Source organism: Echiichthys vipera (genome assembly GCF_963691815.1).
Source record: "Echiichthys vipera genome assembly, chromosome: 22".
Classification (NCBI taxonomy): Eukaryota; Metazoa; Chordata; class Actinopteri; order Perciformes; family Trachinidae; genus Echiichthys; species Echiichthys vipera.
This window is the reverse complement of record NC_139847.1, coordinates 15,736,843-15,763,122: the sequence shown is the minus strand read 5'-3', so window position 1 is coordinate 15,763,122 and position 26,280 is coordinate 15,736,843. Positions and strand designations below refer to the sequence as shown.

General features: G+C 40.8%; 1 protein-coding gene across 1 annotated transcript in view; it reads left to right on the top strand.

Moving 5' to 3' along the window:
- Positions 1 to 14,478: 14,478 nt before the first annotated feature.
- The window catches only part of dnah2 (dynein, axonemal, heavy chain 2), a gene marked incomplete at both ends in the record, with an annotated part of 64,035 nt that continues 52,233 nt past the window's right edge, over positions 14,479 to 26,280 (top strand). The window contains 17 exons of the mRNA XM_083936942.1: positions 14,479 to 14,529; positions 14,674 to 14,838; positions 15,096 to 15,324; positions 16,321 to 16,431; positions 16,815 to 17,053; positions 17,267 to 17,458; positions 18,321 to 18,478; positions 18,655 to 18,742; positions 19,244 to 19,449; positions 20,782 to 20,911; positions 21,336 to 21,518; positions 22,160 to 22,377; positions 22,646 to 22,792; positions 23,248 to 23,404; positions 23,735 to 23,844; positions 24,464 to 24,593; positions 25,077 to 25,265. Coding sequence (XP_083793068.1) covers positions 14,479 to 14,529; positions 14,674 to 14,838; positions 15,096 to 15,324; positions 16,321 to 16,431; positions 16,815 to 17,053; positions 17,267 to 17,458; positions 18,321 to 18,478; positions 18,655 to 18,742; positions 19,244 to 19,449; positions 20,782 to 20,911; positions 21,336 to 21,518; positions 22,160 to 22,377; positions 22,646 to 22,792; positions 23,248 to 23,404; positions 23,735 to 23,844; positions 24,464 to 24,593; positions 25,077 to 25,265 — 2,703 coding nt within the window. The remainder of the gene's footprint in view (positions 14,530 to 14,673; positions 14,839 to 15,095; positions 15,325 to 16,320; positions 16,432 to 16,814; positions 17,054 to 17,266; positions 17,459 to 18,320; positions 18,479 to 18,654; positions 18,743 to 19,243; positions 19,450 to 20,781; positions 20,912 to 21,335; positions 21,519 to 22,159; positions 22,378 to 22,645; positions 22,793 to 23,247; positions 23,405 to 23,734; positions 23,845 to 24,463; positions 24,594 to 25,076; positions 25,266 to 26,280) is intronic.

The window sequence follows — 26,280 nt, the reverse complement described above, 5'->3', positions numbered from 1 at the left end:
GATCCTCCAAACTATTAGCTGCTTCCCCTTTGTTCATTTTCTCTGCCTCTCTACTTTTCTTTCGTTCCCCTCACCCAACCTCTCCTAAGCTCTCTGCTGGGATCAAACTTTTAGCTCTGACTTTGTTCTAAGTCAGCGTCTTCTTCAAATTACAGGGAAGGCTTTGGCACTGTCGGTATAAACTTGCACCCATAAAGAGCACCATGATTAGACCCTAGGCAGTACTAATAACCAAAATGCATGTGTGCTGCGTGTACTTGTGTTGAAGCACAATATGCCTCATTAGTATCTACATATCTACAGTAGAGGCAATTACAGTAACAGACAGTTATATTGTTTTGTAAATAGACCCTGGATTGGATTTACCTTGCTTTGGTTTAGGTAAGTTTATTGTGGTGTTATTGAATCTGTTCAAGCTTTTTAAATTGAGTAAACCTTTATTTGTTCAAGTATATACCTAGAAAAAGTAATGCACTGTAAATCATATGTAATCCACGTATTGATAAATGTAGAAAACTAGTCCAGAGCAAAGAAAGATATCAGGTGACGTAGTATAAAAGCACCAAAATCTGTGCAGGGAGGAGGGTCAGGTTGGTGGATGGGTCCCAAGGTTCGGTGCTTGGTCCTTAGTGTAGTAGAGAGTAGGTTAGCATTAGATGAACGGGGTCTGCTGGAAGGAGTGTGGTCATGGAGCAGGTCGGTATGGTAGGAGGGGCCCCGGCTATGGAGGCGTGAGGAGAAGGACTATGAATTGTATCCGTTGAGGAACAGGGAGCCGTTTCGAGTTTTTGGAGGACAGGAAAATAACTGAAAAACAGCCAATTATGCTGTAATACAGGCAGTCAGTCATCATGGCAAAATGTGGACCTGGAGACACCTGTAGCGGAACTGCCACAGAGGTGATTTTGAGAATTTAGCCAGGTGTTTATAAGTCACCCCAATAGCGTCACAACCGTGCCAGAAGAAGTCGTGGAACTCTACAGGTGTATAGATGACATTACAATGAAGGCATAGTTCAAAGAAGGTTGTGGGCAGAGAAAGGGTGCCAGAAGTAGGCGGGTAGAAATGAGGGAAGGGGTTATTCCACCCACACACAGACATTAGGCCCCGGGGCCCAATTTGGTATCATGGCTGGTGTGATCCCATCACAAGATGGACTCTAGTTACTAGTTGCACATGCTAATGGGTTGTGAGCAGTTCAACCAAATAACTTTCCTTTGTTTAGAAACCTACCTTTAGAAAGATATAAAATTACACAATTAGAACATAAAGAAAAGATGAAAGGAAAGTACTAACATAATGACATGGGATTTTTTATTTATCTATATTTTTATTGTCTAACATTTCTTAAGGGCTCAGATGCTGCTGCGACCCCTTGTGGGGGTCCTGTCCCCCCAGGTTGGGAACACTGTCCTCAGAGAGACACGCAGTGATTCTTTGGCATGACTCTAAGTAATACTGTATTTGTATTCATCCTCTGCAGGGACATGTGCCGTGGTCTGTTTGAGATCCACAAGCTGCTCTTCAGCTTCCAAATGCGTGCCAACTCAGCATGGATGAGTCCAGCTTCTCCCTCCAAGGAGGACTCGTTAGAAAACACAGAACACACGCAAACATCTTGTTTTCATCTTATTTGATTTGAGATAATCCAAATAGACAAACTATTTTCAAAGGCTTGGAGCACAATAAATTCCCCAAAAGGCATCCCATTGTGAATTTAACTGCAGAACTAAATGTAGAAGTTATGCTTCATTCACACGGTTGTTTTCTGAAGTAGGTAATAACTTTTCCATCAACTTCCTTTTTGTGCCAGTGAATTTCTCAGTGGACAAGACTTATGCTGTAGGATCGATCATTGGTTCTCCTCATTGATAAACTGAATTGGGGCAGGATTGTTGGGATCGGTTGGTGCTTGATGAAGCAGTTCAGATGAACAACGAGATAGGACATGAGAGCTGGATAAACTGCCAAACTTCCACATTTCCATCCATTTCACTCAAACAGTACCCCTGAGAACCTTTACGTTACCGCCTGATTTATATGTGTTGTTGGAGGTTATTATTGTTTTACTGCTGCAACGAGAATACTCTTCCCACCAGCAAAAATAAAAACGAAGTGAAGTCAGGTGTGAGGGCAGGTGTATGAGCGTTTCTCGAAGGCAGCGTGTGTGTGTGTGTGTGTGTGCGTGTGCGTTTGCGTGTGCGTGTGTATGTGTGTGCGTGTGTGTTGGTGCGTCTCCTACCGTGTACTGAAAAGTTTCAAGGATTTGTTTGACAGTCGAGAACAGTATGCTTTCTGTATTTGATTAAGAAAGGTGTGTAGATATTATACCCTGGCGATGAATACATGTGTTCTCCTCTGCTTTTTCTGACAACCGAGAATCTTTTCATGGCTGCTTGACTAAAGTGAGAAGAGAGCAAGAGAGTGTGTGGGTTTGTGGGTATCTATCACTCACTTCTGTTTGCTTTTTTCCATCAGTGGGAATTAGATTTGACAAAGTTGAGTTCAATATTAATGTGATCACAGGCGGATTTTACTGGTGCCAAGATTTCTTCTCCCCTCAGCTCAGAGTAGAGTCTAGTGTTTAGCTAGCTGAGTTAATGATGTAGGGCCGTGATTCAGCGAGTTTGGTGAAAGTTTTAAACATACATTAAGCCATACTTTCTTACCCATTTATTTAATTAGTCTCTCCCAGTTCATTACCATACACATTTTTTTCAGAAAATAAGGTCCCATGGTGGTCCACTCCACCAGAAGGGGAGTGACTTTACCTCTCTATTCCACCATAAGCCCATATTTGATTGGTAAAATGTCCATCTGAGACTGGGGCAATGCTGCAATTGCGCTGAAATTATTTGAGAATTGCATCAACTTTAAAATAAACACATGTTTCATGCATTGGTTGTCTAATTCAGTTAGATGTGTATCTTTTGAAAACTGAATTTCTGGGTTTCTATTAAAAACCTTGATGGTTCATTCTTACCTTCTTGTTCCTCCTCTATTGACTCTACTGTCTTCGTCCTATCCCCAGGTTTTGGAGGAATCTACCATCAGGACTCCTCTGTTCTGTCTCCTAGGGTGAACCCAACAGGAGCCCTCTGGTATGACCAAGTACCTCCATGCTCTCTCTCTGGGCCAGGGGCAGCCCCCCATTGCCAAGAGCACAATAGAGAAGGGCGTTTGGAACGGTGCAACACCATCTTCATTTTGTTGTCCAACCTCCTCTTCTGTCTTTGATTTCTTCTGTTGCTTAGCATTGTTTTTTTTTCTCTCCCGCAAGTGTTTCTTTTAGGCTCCAGTGTCATCTGCGCTTGACAAAGTGCACAAAATACTCAATGAATATTTGATTGATTTGGTTTATTCAGATGAATCTTTCAACTCACCGTATCGACCCACTGTTTCCCTGCTCCCTCGTGCTCATCAGCATGATTTGCAGCTATTTATTATACCAGAGGAGGCCCGACTGTCAGTTTCTATGGTTTGTTGCCTTTCAGACACGCCTTTCTGCAACTAGGGAAATGTCACTGTTATACATCAAGCAATTTGTTTGTTTGGGGAAGTCAATTTTATTGTCTTTCCTTTGATTCATTTTCACCCTTCCATGTCCTCCTCCATGCATAACAGTCATAACAGCCTGCCTACAAGTGACTTCCAACTTCATAGCTACTAACATATAAGAATCAATCGTCTATTAGTGTTTGCATTGGAATAAATTGTTTCATACTGATTAAAAAATAACAAAAATGCTTCTGCATACAAACGTTTACCTTACACAGGTTTGGTCATCCCACTAAACATGTACATGTACCTTTTCCATGCTCTTTCTCACTTTTGCTGTCATGTCTGTAATAGAAGAGCTGGTGCAAGAACTAGTTCCTCACTGTTTTCTTTTTTTTTTTTTAATTCTTTCAATCGCTGAGCTAGAAAGAAAATGTTTTAATTTATACAAGTCATGACATTTGCGGAGAGCTGCTTTGACCTCTTTACTCTGTAATATCCTGTACATTTTACACTTGATTGATTCATTTGGTTTCTCATTAAGCTCATATACAGTCAAAATATGCGCCCACTCAGAAAGTCATGTTACACAAAAACGTGCAAGAAAATTGTCCTGGTGGACCAGTGGTTCAGAGACATACCTTATCAAAGCAACAGGCCTGGTTTGATTTATTTGATTCATCTGGTATGTCCACATCAGATGTCATTTCAGCACCAGGAGCTGTCCACACTAAGACCAGTCACTCTCTTTCTCCTGGATGCCACAGTTGGACAGACTGATGGATCAGCTAAAGGTCTTCTTCGGGTCTAAAGGTGCTAAACCCCTAATCGAAGTTTGATTAGACTCAAACTTTAGCTCTTCACCCATTATGATAACATGTTTTATTGTCTTGAGGCCCATAAAAGCCCATATGAAACATGCACATTTATGGAAGACAGAAAAGCAATCCCAACCATAGCTCTCCCCATAGTATTAACACTGCCTCGATCACCGTCAGGGTATGAAAGCTAACATGAATAAACATGCTGGAGAGGAAGATGTTTCTATAGCTGGGCTGGAACATTGTCTATGGCTTCAACGATTCTGACTTTGAGGTCCAAGCCTTATCTGATACTGTAGGAAACAGTTACACAGTGGCACTTATTGACTTATCTGCCATCCCGGACTACATGGACTGCCATCAGCACAGTGAACATGTTGGTGGACCTGCTCAGTGATTGAGTGCTGATGACTATGACGTGGTTGTGGCAGTGATGACTGATTGGAGTGTATGCGTGGCTGATTCTTTCTTTGTCAGCAATCTACTCTAAAACACATTATAGCCTTATCTCCAGCAGAAAGGCTATGTTATAACCTGTCAGAGTGATGCCTTGTTAGACTAATGGATAATGAAAAGTAGTTCAAATGTATGAGACTAAATCCTTCTCATGGCCTTTGTTAAAATGCCTCCGTCTCCATTTTATCTTACTGTTTCTGTCTTTCTGAGGCAGATCATTTTTACTTCTTAGTCTGTATCTTGTATGTCAAAATCAATCTGTTAAGACCATGGCCTTGATGTCCACCTAGGTGAGTGAGAATCTGCTGAGTCTGTACCTGAATGAGTATGAGGAGATTCCCTGGGATACTCTGAAGTACCTCATTGCTGGAGTCAACTATGGAGGTCATGTAATGGATGACTTTGACAGACGTCTTCTAACCACATACATCAATGACTACTTCTGTGATGCTGCTGTAAACGAGCCCTTCTTCAGGTGAGACAAGTTAACACACATTTATTCTGCCACAGCTAATTGCATGTGGACATAATGCTATTTGTATATTTATGTGATACCACAACCAGTCCATCTTCAAGTCAGAAAATATGGGAAAATATGTTAAGGGGAGAAATGATGAACCGCACCTTCAAAACTTGAACTATGCTAGACACCCCAGTATAAAGGTTCTATAATTAAAATGTAGGCTGCTTTGTTTAATATAAATACAAGTTCTTATTTATATCCAAATGCATACACACTGACTTGAAAATATTTTTTTTAGTGGAAGCGCACTGCGGCTGCACAACAGCTGCCAGAAGCTGCTTGACTCCTTGCTGAAGCTCCTCATGGACGCAGAGTGCCAGCACCACCAAGTGGACTATCACATGATTACAGCCTGGGGTAATATAGACGCAGTGGTACCCTGATGAACACTGACAGGAACACTTAGTCATTGCTTCTTTTCATCTAATCACTCGAACGAATGCGCACAGGCTCCCGTGTCCTTTCATTTTATTTCTAACCAACCACTCTCAAAAGATACAAGGCTGAGGCGTGCTGCTGGTAAAACAGATAACATGCAATTTGTTATTTACAAAAAAACCCAGATGAATCGAGGTCTCCGGGATGTTTTGTTCATTCTGTCATGACATGATTAAGGTGTGAAGCCATATGAATAACTCGGCTCCTAAAACGCTAAAAACACCTCATGAGGCACACCGTAATATTTAGATGGAAATATGATAACTTCTTTTTATTAATTCTGAATTCTTACCTGAATAAAATAAATAAAAACATAAAATGGAAGATTCTCAGTCGTGCAGGTGAAAGGCTGGATCAGAACATATAGTAATGCCATCCACGAATTATTCATGTATAACAGGCTTATAAACATGCTCTATAGGCTGAGGAGGATGGAGACAACCGTGTGTTCTTTACCTTGGAGAGTGCTACTTTTTTCGATATGCATGGGTATCTGTAGCAATTACTTCTCCTGCCTACGTGTGTTACAGCTTGAGCTTTAAGAAGAGGCGTGAAGAGGAAATATGGTGTAAATCAAATAGGAACTTTACAAACATAAATTTGAGTATTCAGGTAAGTGTACATTCAAAATGTCTAAAAGTCATCCTTATGTGTACAATATGCTGTCAAGTAAGGAAAGAAATTTGAAAAATTGATGGAATACTCAAACGTCTGTTAGTAAAAGTAATGATCCAGGAAATGTAGAATAATGTTGGAGATGTGAATGTGTCTCTGAGAACTGTTACCGGAGTGGCATAGACCTTACAGTACGCCCATTACTGTCCCACTCAAGACACGTTTTACAGTATTTACAAAATACTCTGCTATGATTAATATTTTCTTTTTAAATGGTTTTCTCACATAAGGGGCTGGAAGCACATCTACTTTTTCTCCCTCATTGAGAAATTCTGGATCTGGCCTCGCTCCGCCCACAACTGCTCACACTAGGTGGACACTTGTTCTGTGACTGCATTTTAGCATATACCCGGGGTTGACAGGTGAAAGTGCAGTGTGTATTAACATGGCTAGAACCATAGGAGGGATTCAGCCATAGGTGTATGTGTTAGAGCCCCATGCTGGGTTCTGACAGGAGGCAATGGGGAAGCTCCAAGGACAGGCGGCCTACTTGCAGAACTTCTCAGTGGCAATCTGCAACTTTAGTTTCGGCATCCTAAACACAGCCTCTGTTATTCGTGTATGTTCCTTGGTAGCTTGTTATTGGCAGTAGCTGATGATAATTTGTTTTAACCCTCTTTACTGACCCCTTCAGGAGAGGAATGTGAAAGCACATCTCTGGTGACAAGCTTTGCACAGATCCAAGTCTGTATAGTCAATGTCAGACATTTTAGAGGACAGAAACATACTGGCTGGGGGGAAACTTTTTCCTTTATTCCAAAGACATTAATGAATCACTGTGCAATTCCAGTAGATCCAGATTAGGCAGAGTGGCAACCAAATGTCCTCTGTAAACGGAGGTTAAGATTACAAATTGAGAGCTAATGCCGCGTGTGTGTGTGTGTGTGTGCGTGTGTGTGCGTGCGTGTGCGTGCGTGCATGTGTGTGTGTGTCTGTGTGTTTGTGTGCGCGCTAGTCTCTTGTGGGGCTGGAAAAGTGATCAAAAGCTTCGTGGTGATGCCATCCAGTTTAGAGACTATGCCATACTCTCACTACATACAAACACACATACACACATGCACACACACACACACACACACAGAGCATGGACACATTCTACCAACACCACCTTTCAAACCAAGTACTTTCAAGGCAGGAAACAAGCTTTTGTGCTTTAATTTATGCTTTTCCAAATCGCAATGTGTATTTCTCAGCGTCTCACTTCTCACACTGATACTACTCCTTTACTTGCTGCCTTCCCTTTTTTCCCCTCACTTCATAAAGTGGGCAGATAGACTGGAATAAAGAAGTGCTTGGATCAATATTATTGAGACAGCTGCTATTTGGAGAATGAGCAGTCTTGAATAAAAGGAAACAAAAAAGCCAATGCTGAATCAACTGAAAAATATAAAGAGACGATGCCTTTACAGTGGTAGCAATGAGAAGCTTCAATTACAACCTACACACATTTCTATCTTTGGGTTTTTCATTTTCACCGCACTACCCACCTGATTAATTACATATAATTGAATAAAAACATTTATAGTATATTATTCTTAAATATACAGGACTGATGTTTGTGATAGTGATCTGATCACCACTCATCTATTGTGCTCCCTTCAGCCAGTCACACAGCTGCAGGCCTCTCTCTGTACTGTGTCTGTTATTAAAGGTGTATTTATCCATCACTCTGCCTTTGTTCAGACAGCATTCCAGCTGTCTGAACACTCCACTCTGGCTTCATTATCACTGGACCTCTCTTTACAGTGGGAGGAGAACACAGGGTGCAGTCAGCCTGGGTCAAGGGGCTACAACAGATTCTGGCTACAAATGGGTGTGTCCGTCCGCTGTGCAGGGGTCATTCAGGGCCACTTGTGTTTATATTCAAGTGTCTGCTTCTGTCATCCTTATGGGCTGTGCGTGAATGTGTGTCTGTGTGCATGTGTGTATTTGTGAGTAGCTGTTCATCAGGTGGAGCATACTTTGCCCCTCTGCAGCTGAACAAAGCCACCGTCTGTGGACTAATCGTAGTGTAATAAGCAAAGTAAACCTTCCAAGGCCTGCTCCACTTTCCTAAAAGGACCCTGAGCTCATTGTGCTCTAGCCAGCGGCTTATTACTGCTGGATATACTGTATGTGCATCTGTGTGTGTGTGTGTGTGTGTGTGTGTGTGTGTGTGTGTGTGTGTGTGTGTGTGTGTGTGTGTGTGTGTGTGTGTGTGTGTGTGTGTGTACCTTTTTCCTTTTGTAGTAATATTGCGCGGTAATAGGGTTGTTGCCTCCAGCTGAGCTTCTCCATTCTATACTGACAACTTCTAAACAATAGATAACTCTCTTTTGACAATATGTTTCTATATCGGGCTCTCATCAACTCCCTCATCTTTTCTCATTTTACTAAAAGATGCTGTTCTCTTCATGCCTCATCTGGTCGTAGACTCTCTTTCCGTATTCATCCCTTCATCCCTCTCTTCTCCGCCCCTCTTTGGCATGGCAGCCTGTCATTAGTTAGCTCACAGACTCATGGCTTTAATTTTGGCCTGCCTGCCTCTCTGTCTCCGGCCATTTTGTGTCTGGTTTCTTCCCAAGGCTCTGTTGTATGTATGTGTGTGTCTGTACTTTATGTTCAGTGGTTATATGGCATATCCACTAGAGATTATGGCTACATTGCATATATATACGTGCTTTTTTCCTCCTTACATGTATGCCCGAGTAATGTCTAATATGTTTGTGGATCTTAAAAACCTCAGTCCAGGCTTTGCACCTCTATTCCACCGCAAACCAACCTCTTTTTTCAACATATAGGAGGCATAATTGAGCAGTTCAAATATTTGTAATGCAGAGGAATATTTTCACATTTGTTTACACAGTAACAGTACACACACTAACACACACACACACACACACACACACACACACATACACACGCACACGCACACACACAAACACTGCAAACAATACAGTTAATCAAGGTGAGGTAAAGGTTATTTTTATGCTAATATGCTTCTCCCCCCAAGCTGAAAAAGAGTAGAGAGGGAGGGAGCGGCTGAAGGAGAACTGAACGTATTCAAATAAATGAATTCTAATGAAGCTTCACACACAAGACGTTTGGAGTCGGTCGGCGTTGTGAGAAAGAAGGCCCAGGACTTCTCCACTGGAAAGAACTCAGCCCAAACTCCTGAAAGGGAGGGGGAGAAAAACAAGAGATGGACCCTGGAGAAAGTGAGCCGGGAGGAAGAATGGTCCAGTAATGAGAGAGAGGAACCAGAGAGAGGGGGGCCTGAGTCCAAGGTTGCATTCAGACGTAAGGATTGTCCCCCTGAAAGACAGAACAACTTCCTCAGGGTTTAAGAGCCTCTTTATCAGACCCAAGTCTGTGTGTGTGTGTGTGTGTGTGTGTGTGTGTGTGTGTGTGTGTGTGTGTGTGTGTGTGTGTGTGTGTGTGTGTGTGTGTGTGTGTGTGTGTGTGTGTGTGTGTGTGTGTGTGTGTGTGTGTGTGTGTGTGTGTGTGTACACTGGTGGTCTCTGGTTGGGTGGGAGATGGAGGGTTGGCACTCAAAGCTACATGGTGAACTCAAATCCAAACAGGCTGGTTGTTACCCTGGTTGTTAGAAAGAATATCAGACTTGGGTGGGGAAACATTAATATTTTATTTATAATGGGGTAACAATTAAATTTCATATTTTAAAGGTGATGTCCAGCCTGCGAATGTCTCATTGTAGTTTTAGTTTCCCCTCCACTTAGAAACTGTATGTGTTTTTATCTCTTTAAAATAGTGGGTGTAACAAACCTTTTCATTAACTAGACCTCTTAAAACTAGACCTCTGTTTGCAAATGTTGCCAGACCCTCAGTGGAATATTGGGGAATTGTCTGATTGGAAAAGTTATTATACTGTCTCCTACTTAATGCTTTATTACTGATATCACCTGCAGGCACCCCAAGGAGCCTAATGAACCAACCCAATTTGACTCAACATGCTTTTCCGTCAGTTTTTGGTTTCTAGGGAAATGACAGGGTTACTAGACACCTTCGAGAACAACTTCTGATTCTTTAAATGGAAAAAAGTCTCTCAGTAACTCTCTTTTAATATTCAGGGTCATTGTCGACGCCTACATAGATACACTAAAGTAGAGCAACTGGATGTGCTGTTTCATTATTGACGCTTTTCTTATGAGTTGCATACATAAGAGGAGGAAAAAGAGCTGAGTAGTCATTAAGAAAGGCAATATGACTGTGCAGAGATGCACAATCTGTGCTGAGTATCCATCCTGCCTTGCACATGGCCATTAACATTTTCTCAGCCCGGGCTGTGAGCGTAGACACCTGTTATGGATGTTAAATGGAGATTTGTGTGTGTGTGTGTGTGTGTGTGTGTGTGTGTGTGTGTGTGTGTGTGTGTGTGTGTGTGTGTGTGTGTGTGTGTGTGTGTGTTTGTTTTGTTAGGTGGATGCAACATCCGTGACTAAAAGGAGATTTTTTAACCAGAGCCAGCATGGTACCTCCCCAGCAGATTTTGGATTGCACATATAAGGTCAAATAAACTGAAAGTGGAAGGTATCTTATGAGAGTCACCATAAGATCCCTTATTATTTAACCCTACTTAGAAATCAGCTGTCTTAAATAACATTTAGACATAGGCCTATGTAACTAAAGAATTGTTCCTTTCTGAAATATAGTACAGTAAAGGTAAGGTTTCATTTTTCTTCACACTTCTTTCCCATGTGCCCCTGCAGCACTTCAGTCATTCTGCCACTGGGTGGCGACCCAGGACAGCCATATAAGGTTTGATTGGTTTCATATTGAAATATTTTTAAAGTGTTAATACCCTGCATTTCTAATATATAGTAGCCTAGTGTTAAGCATGTTCACTTTTGTGTTTATTTTATTTTAAATGTGATTTTAAAGTGGATTGTATGAGCTGGAATGATCCAAATGTATTTAAATGCATATCAACAATTCCATTCAGAATCTAATTATTACATCAGTGACTTGCAATAATTTTTGCCATGCCATTTTCTTCCGGTTATTGTTATTTCAATAACAAACACATTTTTGTTGTGGCATAAGTACACTGCAGGATCGTTTCTCAGCTCCACACTCCACAACACCATGGCCATCACGTTCCCATTGTTTCACTTGGCGAGGCTAAACCGACTGAAACCTCTTCTGTGGCAGGGAAACTTTCAACTTTTCTTCAGCCTGGTCTTCATTCATTTCATGTGTTTGAATGGACCAACTTAGAGTAGTGTGAAAGATGCCATGAAGCCTTATGACAACCAAAAACAAAACATTTGTTGGAAAAAAGTGAACAGGCCTAAGACATAACAGGGTCATTAGTTTCTCATTTTATAAAAAGCCATTTCTATAAAAGTCAATATGAAATGGTTCTTGCACTATAACTCCTAAAATTAAAATTAAATTGTAGGCCTAATAAAAACATTACAGATTACTTGATCCTATTTTCAGAGACTGATGACAGTCAGTCTCCCTGATGAATTAAAGAATTAAGTAGGCTATTAATAAAGCAAGGTATGCTGAAGGGTGATTTTTGAACAAAGTGGAAACATCAAACACAAAAAGAGATTTCTTTTTTTCACTTTGTCTTTTTATCATGAGCTGGTTTGCCAAAGGTCTTTGAAATCCTTGGAACTGTGTGAATTTGAGATAAAATAAATAAAGGCCTTGAAAAATGTAAAAATGGCAAAAGAAATGCTGTTTTCAGCCTCTCTGCTTTATATTAAACTGAATATATTTGGGTCTTGAACTGTAAAACTGGGATGGACATATTTCCTTATTTTCTGACTTTTAATAGAGCACATGATTATTCAAGATACAGGACTTGATGTAGATGCAGATAATGAATATAATCGCTAGTTGCAGGCTAAACCTCATGTCTCAAATATGCCTGCGTTCATGAATTGGAGGGAATTGGGCCTGGAAAGTCCTTGAATTTTATGTTTTAAAAGTCGTGGTAACCCCCGGTGTACGAGAGGCATTAGCCTATAGGCTATTACTGTACATCATGTGCACTGGAGATTAAGATTAGAGAACAAAGTATTAATACTTGATTGATTCTGAAATATTTTATTTTTTTAGTGTTCAGAATTTTGTGAGAACAACATTGAGCAAAATGAGAGAACAGTTCCATTGTGTCAGAAGAGAAGATTTCAACAATGGTTTCTACGGGCTATAGGATTGAAAAATGAACAGGAAGTGTAGAGGCCACAGCTTTGAATGACTTCAGCACATATACGCCCACAGGACATCAGTAGTTTCTCACACTGCTTTTATTTGGTTTTATCAAAGAGGCCCAACTCCTGCTGCAGAAAACATCCCCCAAACCATGACATGACATGACATTGCTAAAGCTCAACTTATTTGGGTCTGATGGGAAAGATTATGTTTGGCATCGGTCTGGGAAAGACTGAACCGTAAGTGTCTTAAGAAGTCAGTTAAATTTGGAGGAGGAAGTGTCAGAGTCCAGATTAAACCTCATAGAGAATCTCTGGAAAATCCTTGGCAACAAAGTGATGTCTAAGAAACCCACTTACAGTTACACGGTCCGTCGTTCTATTTTCTATGTCCGAACAGGCGCACATACCGCTACCGCCGTAGGGCTCGTGCTCGTACACGTGCGCACGCTCGTGCTCGTACATGTGCAAACGGCTCCGCTAAAGCCCACCTCTTTCAAGCGGGCCGTGGAAGGCCCGCTGTCCGCAGTTATGCGCGGAACGGGTGCACTCACACTGCTTAAACGTACTAGGCTTTAGCTGAAAAAACGGTTTTGGCCCGGTACAGAAGGACAGTGTGAGTGCGCCCTTAGTGAACTGTGGAAGAGACTGAAGAAGAATGGACCAAGATCAAAGCAGAGGAGTGTGAGAAACTAGTGATGTCCTGTGGGCGCAGATGTGCTGAAGTCATTCAAAGATGTGGCCTCTACACTTCTTGTTCATTTTTGAATCTTACAGCCCGAAGAAAACATTGTTGAAATCTGACACAATGGTTACTGGTTACTGTTTTTTTTCTTCACAAAATAAAGGTTTTTGTTGAAGTATTTTGGTTATTTAAAAAAAACATGCTAGTACAACAGTGGTATAGCCACAAGTGATATTCTATCAAATTATGAACAATAAAAAACAACAGTATTTTAGAATAAAAATATAAATAATTTGTTCTCTAATTTTGATCTCCAGTGTATATTAAGCCCATACTATATTATATTCGCCTATTAAGAATGTTTCAGGCATATAACTTGCCAAACCACCTCTATTGAATGCATGTAATGAGGCTTGCCTGAGCCCAGCTAGGAAGTTCTAGTAAGTAAGTTTAAGAGTTTAACTAGTTGACTATTCTGTCTGTTAAACATACAGTAGTACTGCAGCAGTAACAAACGTCCAACTACCCCCTAAAAATCGAAATATAACCCAAACAAAGTTGAAAACGTCCTTAAAAACCCCACACACATGATACTACTACTTCTATTTACGTTGCTCACGAGCTCGTGTCATGCCCAGCCCCGCTCCGGGGTAACCCAGGCAACCAAACGTTTCCATGGACACGCGCACACTCAAACCACAGGTTAGACTGAAGCCAAAGTGATGGTTAAGTAGCATATAAAAGAAAAGTAAGTTAGATATCTCAAAGAATGACCGTTCGTTTAACATTTCACCCGGATACAGTAGGATAAAGTAGTACATAGTTGACCTGTGGCAGTTGTCATGTACTTCAGCTCGTGAGGACTTCACGGCTGCGCTTGTTACCGCGAGGTCAGTAAGTTAAGTTATCCTTTATGCTAACCAGGTTAGCTGGCTAACGCTAGTCTAACACTCAAGAGACACTTTATACGTTTCCTCTTCTCATATAACGTTAGCGAATCTACTGTATATGCCGGTACAAAGGTTGGTTTACTGATTTAGATAGTTTACAAATAGGTAAATAAAGTATTGCGAAAAAGCTTACAATAGCTCCCTTGTCTCGTCTTTAACAGAACATGAACTAAAAATGTCGAGTGTGTCACTGCATCTCAGTGGGTCAGTTACCTTCTTGTGTGTCTGTTAACGTTAAATTCCCAGAGAAAGAAGAAGCTTTGAGATGGAAGCTTCAGAGGAAATGGATGAGGAATACAATAAGACCATTCGTCAGGTAAAGCTGGCTCATTGATTGTAATGTCATTTCCATTTTTCTTCTAACGGTATTTCTGTGAGGTGTGCACAGACATTATCCCACTTAATGACCACCTTTACTCTTTCCCCTACCTTCTTCTTCTTCAATCTCTCTCCATGGAAGTTGTTTATCCGTTGTGTAGCTCTCTCTGGTGTAACCACAGAGATGTGGACAGAGGAGAATGAAAGGGCTTTGGATCAATTTATTGTGAATACATCTATCACAACCATGGTGGTCTACGTGGACACGTCCGTCATGCTGCGGGTGGAGTACTCCATTCCCATACCGGTACAGCACGCTTTCCTCCCCTCTTTCAATCTTTTAACCGATGGATCTGATATTTTAATATACAAGTACTTTCACGATTATGTCAAAGAGAGACGTTTGAATGCCTTTGTTCACATTCCTAAAACACATCATTGTCTACTTTGTCTGAAAAGCTAGAGTGTTCTATTCTCCTATGTCTATTTTTTCCCCTCCCTCCCTGTATTGTTCATCCCTCTTCACCACCACACCTAAAAAAATAAAATCTTCGATGGGGACAGGTGGTAGAGCAGCTGTCCTGTTTTAGCCGCATGCCAGGAGCCATAATCACAGCAGAGACGTTTGATGCGGCCATACAGTTTAGCACAGCACGGGGCGACCCCACCCAGAGGCTGCTTCATGACATGACCTGTTTACATGCCCCCCCGGTTGCCCTCAGCACCTACAGGGAGAAAAGCATCAAGGACAACTATACCAACAACATGCACTGCTATCTTGCAAACCTCACAGGTGGGTACCTCAGAGGAAAAGAGAAACGTCTTGCCTTATGTAAACGTGTTTTCCTGGCCTTCCTCACTATGATTTGACATTGAGACTCATTTGGGGTCCATACAATTCTGGGCTGCTCATGGGGGAATTATTGGGTCTCTGTAAATTATAATAAGTCACAGAGTGTACCTACTCTTTATGTAAAGTGTTATGATCTGGCACTGAATAAAATTGAATTGAATTGAATAACGAAGGCATCTATTTCTACAAATTTGTCAATCTATGCCATGCAAAGAGAGGCATTGTGTGTCATGATGACCCCCTATGTTTGTTCATGCTTCCACTCTTTATCACAATGGAGAAGTGCATTCCCCAAATTCCACAAATCTCCTCTACTTTCTATACTTTGTGAACTTGAACTACAATAATCAGTGAATACCCATAGTTTCACTGTGGGCTTTCCAGTTTGACTATAAGCCTATATAGCTTCAGTGGGCTGCAGAAATAGATAAATAAATGAATAAAAACAACTTATCTTGTACCCTATTTGAAACTAGTATACATCTGTTCATTGAATAGACCAATAGACTTGGTATTTTCTGATTTTAGTCAGCCTGGAGCCTGACATTTTCCAAGATGATTAGACAAAGAAAACATATTCCTAACAGAAATCATTTTTTCTCAATTTGCAACACAATTATTAGTCAGTTCGCCAAGAATCAAAAGCATTTGAAAGGTTGTTAATTCCTAGACTCCCACATGTATTTCATGTAGCTAGAGATTCACTAACAGTGAAGCTCCTCCAGCATATTGTAAATGGAGGAATGAGATATTTTTATAGGCCCTGACATACAGGTTGCGCTCTAGATGCAATGGTGCGGTAGAAATCAAGGAAAGTACAGTACACATGTCACATTAACATTCTATGTGCACAGACGAGCGACATAACCTGCTGAAATTTCCACAGATAATACTGTGCTGCAGTATAATCATTTTTACAATTTTATTTTTGAACAGAGGATGTGTATAAGAAGGCTGGCAACACAGTTCTATACATCCCAATGGAAGGCCTACAGCACAGCCCTGAGAAAGCGAGCAAGGACAAGAGGCTGGTACAGAGAATGGAAAGTAAGTCTGGGGAGCTCTGTATATATGTAGGTATGGGTGAGTGGATGTGGTGCATTTCTCTTTCCATCTGTCTCTGCGGGTCCTGTGTCTAAAAGATCACACAGACTTTTGGACATTTTATTTAATGAGGCAAGAGGGTCATAACCTCTCATCTCCATCAGTATAATTTGTTCATTGTTTTCTGTATTCTACTCTTTGTCCAACCACCATTTTTACAGTTTCCTCCTACAGCTCTGTTCTCTACTCAAATTCATGCTTTTAATTCAACAATTCAACATTTCCTTTGTCATACTTAGTTCTTCTCTTTCCTGTTTTCTCCCATCTTTATTCCTCCATTCTTCCATTTCTCTTTTCTTCCACTCACTTGTTCTTCCTGTTTATAGCTGTTGTGATCCACTGGACGGATCAGATCAAGGAGCTACTGAATGCCCAAGAAATACTGAAGATGAAGGATCACTGTGGCCCGCTGCAGGAGATAGACTTCTGGAAGAGTCGCTCTGCCAAGCTGTTGAACATTAGCCAGCAGCTGCAAAATCCAGGGGTCAGGCACATCCAGAACATTCTGCAGCTCTCCAAGTCTCTCTATGTACAGCGCTTCTGCAAACAGGCTGAGGAAATACAGGTACTACATGTCTTAATTCTAGAATAAGCTCTTTTCATTCTTCCTTACTGATGGACTGGAGTGCTGCTCATTATTGCAACATTACTGCAGCAACATTCCTAGCTCCTAGCTAGAAAGTTGAAAACTGTTGACATGAAATATTTTAACATGACTGAAGCATAATAAAAATTATTAATATTGTCATCTTTTCCTTTGTGTGTATGTGTTTCCTAGGATTGCTCTCTGCAGGCCCAATCAAACCTGTCCTTCCTCTCCATACTGAAGGAGCCATGTGAAGAGCTTGCCAAGCTCCAGCCTAACCAAGTTGCTCCTAAACTGCGACACATTGTCAGTCTCATTCGCATCATCTGGGTCAATTCCCCCCACTACAACACCAGTGAGAGGATCACCGCTCTCTTCCGCAAGGTATATGGGGCCCGTTGCACAAAACATCTGAGGTTAAGTTGCCCATGGACTTCCATCACGGAGACAGGCCAAACACCGAACACAATGCCCACATTGCCATGACATAGACCTAGATTAAGATGGCTAAAGTATCTCTTTAAGTGTATTACTTAAGGAGAAAAGGTGTTTTGAGCAAGTTGTTGCATCAGATTAATTAGGAGTAGTATGCTCACTCCAGGTTTCTTTTATTAACCTCCTTGCTTTTCTCTCTATTACTTTCTCACAAACAGAGATGGGCTACTGCAAGGTCGTTCACACAAGCAATTATGCATTCCATGGATAAGTTAGTGGAAAAACATTAACAGATAACCTTCTGCTAAGAATGGCCTTTCAGTTGTAGATCAGCTCTCCAATTGGATGAGGTTTTTTATCTTCTTCTGATAAGGCACAATCATCACTAAAGCCCCCTCATCCTGTGTGTTCAGACATGAGAGTTACAATACGCTGACAGCCAAAATACATGGGGAACGGACGCACAGCATTCCCCCCCCGTTACACAGACTCTGTTGGTAGCGTGTGTGGTTGAGTTGTAATAAAGTTGGTTCTGCAGGGTTTGGTTTGGTTTCTGCAGTGGCCCATGTTGTTGCTTCAGTTGGATATATTGGGCAAGCTGTGCTGCGGGCATCCTGCGACAACCGCATCAAGCCTCATACACACGCTTCTTGGCCTAGTGAAGATGTATTTGCTTGCTGCTAAAGGGACATCACAAAACTTTACAACAAACAATATGCAGACTCAAAAAATACCTCACCATTTGAGCATATAGTAAATGTGAATATGAGTGTTATTTGTGACAAATTCTTTTTTTCGTTTTTTGTTGCAGGTGAGTAATGAGATCATCCGCCTGTGCTTCCAAAGTGTCTCTTTGGACAGGATCTTTAAGGGCTATGTGTTATCCAGCAAGCAACAACTCAATGACTGTATCCAGTGCTGCCTGGACTGGAAGGAAATGTTCCTGCACGCCTCACACGTTCATCACAGGTAGGAGAAATCTCTCTCATAAATGATGAAAAGGGAATGTGTTTGATTTGAATATTCTAATTCAGTGCTTTATATTTGTTAAGTGTAAAACTGAACAGATATTTAGTTGACCTCCTCTCCCCTTTCTCGTTCCTCTTCTTTTGTTACCTCTTATTCCCACCCTGTTTTTGCCTCAGGTATTCTCAAAACGGCTGGATCCTGGACCAAACCAGCATTTTTGTAGTGGTGGATGTCTTCATCCAGAGGTTCAGAGAACTGCTTGAGGTGAATTTTGCATGCAGAGACATTAACACGTCCTTAAACCATCTGCACAATACAATTCTGTAAATTCAGGCTGTTGAAGGAACAATACGTCAGGCAGACGTTGACTGAATGATTGAATGCCACATGGTGCTATCCTGCATTTAAATTGGCTTATAAAATGAATCTTATCCAGTCACAGTTTCTTCCTTTATCACAGTCAGCTTCTTTAAAGGTATGAATGCCATTTACTTTGTGTCAGTGTATCATGGTTATGTCATAGTATAGGTATTTGCCTTTGGGGACTTTCTTTTCTCATTTTGTTTCCACTTTGTATTCATATGTCTATCTGTCTATCTCTAGCCTTGTTGTAGATAAATCCTCTATAAGTCAATGGAATATGAAGTTCAATATATATTTTTGCTTCAAATCGTACAGTAATTTCAAAAGCTCTGTTTCTTGTGTCTTGATACAGCATTGTGCTGTTTGCTTTTTGAGATATTCTTTTCCCTTGCTTTCTGTTAGGTATGTGACTGCCAGTTTCAGTTTGCCCGTTGGGAGGATGGTGAGCAGAGGCCCTTGCCTTGCTTCAGTGGTTGCCAGGGACCAGAGTTCACCCGCCTCCTCCTGGAGATTGAGAGCAACTTCCACCGTGGCCTACGGAACCTGCACTCTCTTGACAGGGGCATCCTTAATGTTGAGAGCACCGCATGGTGCAATGAATTCAACAAGTAGGTCTATTGCTCTTTAACACAGTTAAGACTAAATATTATAGTATGCAATCTCCAACAGTCAATCACCAGCAGTCATTGATGATCAGTGGCATTGACAGAAACCAGGTCCAGCCAAGTGGAGATGGTTGCAAGTTTGGAGCTGGATACATTATTGGTAGGAGATGTACAGAATCAGCACATGTAGCTCCTCCTCATCATCAGTCTCATCATCTTTAAAGGCAGCAATGGGTGAAACAAAGGGAGAAAGGCTGAGATCTCTGAGAGAGGGAGAGAGAGAAAAGTGAAAACCTGAGGTTGTTGCACAAAATCCCAAATTTGAATGTACATCACCTAAGATATGCTGTCAATGGTAGAATTAAAGGAGGATGATGGATATTGTTGCTCCAGTCCTGAAATATCCACTGGTTAAAGTTCTAAAAGCTCATTTATACATTTAAAATCAGTTAATCATAAGGTTCACTGCACATAAACAATCTACAACAACAAAATCTATTTGCAAAATATCAGTCCAATGGAATACATATTTCTCCAGTTGATCTTTTAACAAACAAATACAAAATAAAGTTTTGAAATGTGCTTCTATTTTGAAAAAAATGCTCAAATGATATATCTTAACTCCACATTGTCTCGTCAGAAGATTTGAATAATTAATGAAGTCATCCATATTGGGCCAGCTGTACACAAAGTATACAGGATTTTGGGCATTAGTGTGATCTGCTGCCAACAAGTTGGTCCCGTACAGAGGGAAACAATAGTTAACACACGTGTGACCTTGATTTAAAATGTTTTCACTTACATTTGTTTGATTTGATATGGATGTGCTTCTGTGCACATAAGCCACAAATGCCAATCTTTATAATCTACAAATCTTTATGAACTGCTTTTCATAAAAATGTCTCCAATGATTTTACTGCTAAACTTGGTGTGTGTGTACATTAATAGTTTTTGAAATAAAACCAAACATTATTTACTTTAAGATCCTGATGATCTTGAAGATTGGTAAGAATATCCCTCAGTTACATTGAGAAATTTCGTGCTAATATGAGCACCAAAATTTAACTGCCCTGCCTTATCAGCCTCAGCTGCGCCTCTCTTCCCACCTCGCCATAAACATGTTGGTTTGAATCCAGGAAATTACTAAACTAAAAAACAGACTCGCTTCTGAAAAAAAGGGGCAGTGTCTGTGTGTTGATCCTCATGGGTGCGTGTGCATATGTTCCTGTGTGTGTGTGTGTGTGTGTGTGTGTGTGTGTGTGTGTGTGTGTGTGTGTGTGTGTGTGTGTGTGTGTGTGTGTGTGTGTGTGTGTGTGTGTGTGTGTGTACATACAGGTTTCGTGCACTGGTAAAGGATCAGGAAATGATGATGCAGAACCTGATCAATTCAGTGTTTATGACGGTGTACAGAGTGGAAGAAGGAATCCGGCTTCTCGACATTTTTAGGCCCATGTCTACTCGAGAGGTACACATACACACACACACACACACACACACACACACACACACACACACACACACACACACACACACACACACACACCTATTAAACATGTATTACTAAATCAAACACATTCTATCACCTTCTTTATAGTCAACCTGTCCAGGTCATATAATAATATAGGTTAACTGCTGGATGCCTGTGGTATCCGCAGTTTTAAATGAAGGTCATAGAGAACTGCGTCTTGTAGCACTTGCTCACATATTAAGTTTGGTTTATAGTTTATATTTTATGTTTGTGATGTTGTATTTAAAGCTTTGAAGACCCCCAGATTTGTCTCAGTGCTCAGTGTAAGTTAGATGCAATACAAGGCTCATTCTCAAACGTTCATTCAACATTTTCTCCAATTATCAACTCATTTACTTCCATCCAATCTTCTCCATCTCAGGCCATTAAGCACACCATAGATGAGAAGATGGAGAAAGTGTACAGCATATTTAACAAGGAGCTCAAAATGGTCAACAATGAGCTGAACCAGAGGAGAGGGTCTTCTCCTGACCATATGCCCCGGATAGCAGGCCAGGCCCACTGGGCGAAGGCCCTCAGACATCGCATAGAGGGACCTATGGAGGTGAGTCCATTAGACTACACAGTAACTGGTCAACAGGTTACTTCATGCCATCACATAAGCAATGTGCAAAGTAAAGAAGAGTAGTAAGAACTCTGGTACGGTGCTGATTGAATTTTATGTATTTGTAAACAGTCTTAAAGCAATTCTTTCTGGCCTAATATGCTCCTAAAATGCTCATCAATATTCAATTCTCCTATATTTTTGATAAAAGTCTAACCAATCATTTTATTCGGCCCGAATACAATTCTTTGCCGAGCTTCCTGCCTATGATCCGTTACTCTGTTTCACTTGCGCTGATGATACTGCCTTCTAGTCTGAATTTTCAGACCTCCAACTAAGCAAAGCGCACTGGAATGCCTGTCAAGGTGGAACCCTCTACTAGTGAATTCACAGGAGATCGACCTTCCACTTTGACAGGCATTCCAGCAAGCTTTGCCTAGTTGGAAGTCCGAAATTTCAGACTTACAATTGCACTCGAACCCAGCATTTCTCTCAGCGCATGTGTCAGGGAAGCGTCAGAGGTCAGGCAGGCGGAAAAGGGTGAGACACGCAGGAACGGTAAGAATTGTTTTAACTGAACCCTCCTTCTGAAACGCCTTCCTTGACTACTTCATCATTTGTTCCCTATCCTTCCCCTTCAGGTGCTTCAGAAGGCCCACTTCATGCCTGAGTCATACAGTCGCGAGCAGGTAGTTTCCACCTATGCCCAGCTGCTTCAGGTTTTGGATGAGATGGTGAGGAAGAACTTCAGCCAGTGGAGTCAGAACCTGGACGGACAGTACTGGAGAGTGAGACTGGAGCAGCCACTCATGGTGCGCTGCAAGGACAAGACAGCCAAGCTAGATAACAACTTTGACAAGTGGGTGACACAAACAGACCTTACAAGACACAATATATTCACATGAACCAATTCTTTATATGTTCACTTTACATCCATGCCCACACGGAGGTATAAATGGAGGTAAAAATACACTCTCACTATCAGTTGGATGAAGGGCTATGCTCTTACACAATATATTTATGTAGAAACTAATCTGACACAAATGCAAAGTGTACACATACATGACACAAGACGCATACATGAGCTCATTATTTATTTAGGATTTCTTATGTGTTTTCTTGCCTAGCAACCTGTTGAACCTGTTCTCTGAGGTCCAGTACTGGGATCGAATGAAGTTTGAGATCCCCCAGTGTGTGTCTGATATTTACCAGGACAGGGAGGATTTCAGAGGCCTGAGGGAGAGAGTCCTGCTGCTGATCAGGAACTACAATCGGTCTGACACACACACACACACACACACACACACACACACACACACACACACACACACACACACACACACACAAAATCATAGGGAACAATCATTTCCGATATCAGGGGCCTGATGTATGGTTATATGATAATCATTAGAAATATTTTTTTGGAACATCCCAAATCCCGATTTGTGTTTCAACATGAAGTCAAGTTTGCCAAAGTTTTTCTTTAAGCATTAATATTGTTGCTTCCTAGCTGGCAAGACTTTGCCGTGTATTTAAAATCAAAACAGACATCATCACACACATTGCAAAACTCTCACAAACTCTCAACTGTGTTCTTCCTGTTCGATCATTTCCCCACTCCAATAGTACTCACCTAGTAAACAAACACACTTACTTAATAACCCCTTCTCACCTTTGTGTGTGTGTGTGTGTGTGTGTGTGTGTGTGTGTGTGTGTGTGTGTGTATCAGGGTCATTGGAATGCTGTCTTCTGACGAGTTGGGTCTGTTTCGGGAGCGCATTAATTTCATTGATAAGAAGATTCAGCCGGGGCTAACCAAGCTCCAGTGGATTTCTAAAGGAACATCAAACATCTTCATCCGTGACTGTCTCCTGCATGTTGACAAGGTTTAACACAAAGTTCACCACTTACTGATATGGGCATTTTTACAGTTCTTTTGTTACTGTATTGACTGTCTTTTGAGATAAAGGGTTTGGATTATTGTGTGGATTAAACCCCCCGATTGGCTGAGAGAAATTGAAAAAAAGAAAAAAGTTGTTTTCAGTTTACTTTTGAACATGGACACAGTTTTGACAGATCTTAGTTCATCAGGCAGTATGTTCCAGAGAACAAGACAAAAGACAGAAAACAGATCCTATTTTTGGTTCATCAAATCACATTGGACTGTAGTCATTAAGCAGCTCCTCTCTCCTTCTTTCCTCTTCATTACACTCCAGATCCAGCTGGTAGTTGATGGGTACAAAGTGTCCAATCTATCCATCTCCAACCTCTGTCGCCAAATCAGTGAAACATTGCTGGTTAGACTGGATGGAAAGACTGTGTACAGGTAACAACAGATGTGATTACATACTTGTTGCATGGGTTGCCTAATACAGTATATTAAGGTTTTCACAATACCAGAATTTTAATCTTCAATACAATGCTAATAATAAAACCTAAATCTCAATACTTCTTTCAATGCCATGACAAGAAGTCCATGGCACACAACATATAATACATTTTCCAATTTTTAATTAACATCCTGCACACAAATACACAAAATAAAGAATGTGTGTAGTGTGCAGATATTATTTATCATACTTTAATATTGTAGGTCTTTGAAATGCGTATTTATTTAGTACAATAAAAAGGGAGTGAGATTTTTTTTCATTGTATTTTTCTTATTAATTTATTATTGTACCCAGTGGAGGCATGGAGCTTATGTCTATGTTGTCATTCTTTGAAATCTCTCAGTCTCCATTCAGATGTAGGGATAATTGTTTAGAAAACCAACAGGTATTTTAACAGGCCAGCGTTAGCACAAGGCTGATAACTCAATGAGGAAGCCTCTCCACTTCTTGACATGAAGTGATGAGATTCATTTTAATTATGCCTTGGTTCCAAGTGATTCACCTTGGATTCATTTTTGGTGGCATCTTGGATGTTTCTCCTTATGCAATTCTTAGGAACCTGGAGTTTGAGGATGACCAGAAGATTCACCAGCAGAGCCAGCTCCAAATACTGCTCTCAGCACACCAGAAAATTGCTGATATTATGAACCGCATCCACAACACCTTCTCTAATGATGGACCTGAGGTCTGTGCTTTGTTTCTCATCCAGTATTTGTGGTATCGGATCAGAAATGTCCTTGCAATTTTATAATATTATTCATTTTTGCCTTCTTTATTTGCTATATTGTAAGAATGCCAAGTTAAGGCGGAAGCTTAAAGGATAGAGAAGCAAGATTTTTCACTTGCAACTGTTAGGTGGTCTGTACTTCAGCTGAAATTCAAAATTACAAAAATTGGTAAAAACTGGATAAAATAGTACTGACCAATATTAACTAGTGGTTAAAGTACTAAAAAAAAAATAATTGTTAAAATAAATTAGATTGAATAGAAAATGCCTAGAATAAAACACTAAAGGACCTACTGCTTACAAAAACATGACAGGAAACACTGTAACCTGCAGCTGTATTCATTAGGCAATCTCTATCTTTTGTTATAGAGAACATTTTTAATGACGGCCCAAATTTACACTGCTATGCCATGTTTGTAAATTTGTACCATGGTGTTTAAGGTCCAGGAGCACTGGGTGACCTACACTGAGAAGGTGGACCACATGGTAGAGGAGGCTCTTAGGAGCAACATCAAGCACTCCTTGAAGAAGCTATCCAGAGCCATCAATGGAGACGGCAAAACAACACCCAATCCCCTGTTCAAAGTCCTGGTAGAACTGCGCCAGGCGACTCCCCAAACCACACCAAAGGTACCATGTACTCCTCTTAATCCAGTTGGGACATGTCTTATTGGGATGTGATGATCTGATGTATGCTAACTCATGCAGGAAAAAAATGAAATAGATTTTAATTTGCTCCTCCTGCATCTGGGTCTAACTGAGATTCAGATGCAGACAACAACACGCACACATACTCTTTTTTATTTATTTATTTGACCAGGAAAAGCCTCATTGAGATTTAAACATATCTTTTAAAGAGTATCCTGGCCAAGACAGAAGAAGCCCATTAAATAAAGTTTAAATACAACATAAAACAGTTAAAGACAGTAAAATTTCAAATCACAGCATGATTATTCCAAAACCATAAGACTCAGAATTGTTCACATATTACACATATTACTTTTTTTCTGTAATTGTTGTAAAGCCATACTTAATGTATACTGCCTCATACCTTCTGATTTTAGTTGGCCAGGAGTTCCTAGGTTTTTTTGCAGCAGTGTCCTCCACAGAAGGGCTGTTGGTCTGTTCCTTTGGCCTTTTTCCTGTCAAAAACCTGTCCAATTTCTTGCTAGCTTGCTAGCTTGAGGAGCAAAGCAGCTCAGGTCTATACATGACATCATGGCATCATGATGTTTTGACTGGCAGGCAATAAGAAAAATGAGCATAGCAAATAACATTTTGATATGTTCTATTATTATGAATTATATTTTATAATTCTGATTTTTAAAAATCTGATTACATTTTATAATAATGATGTCTGTCCTTTTTTTCTTATCGTCCCTCCAATTTTCTGAGGCCCCCCTAGCACCCCCCACTTTGAAAACCACTGGCATAGAATACACACACACACACACACACACACACACACACACACACACACACACACACACACACACACACACACACACACACACACACACACAAACAAACACACAGACACACACACAAACACACACGCCACGCTATATTCTGTTTGCTGTGCACTTGCTGTATGGCTCTGTTGCATGGTTAAGGTTTGTTTTGATGCACGCTTGCTTAAATAAAA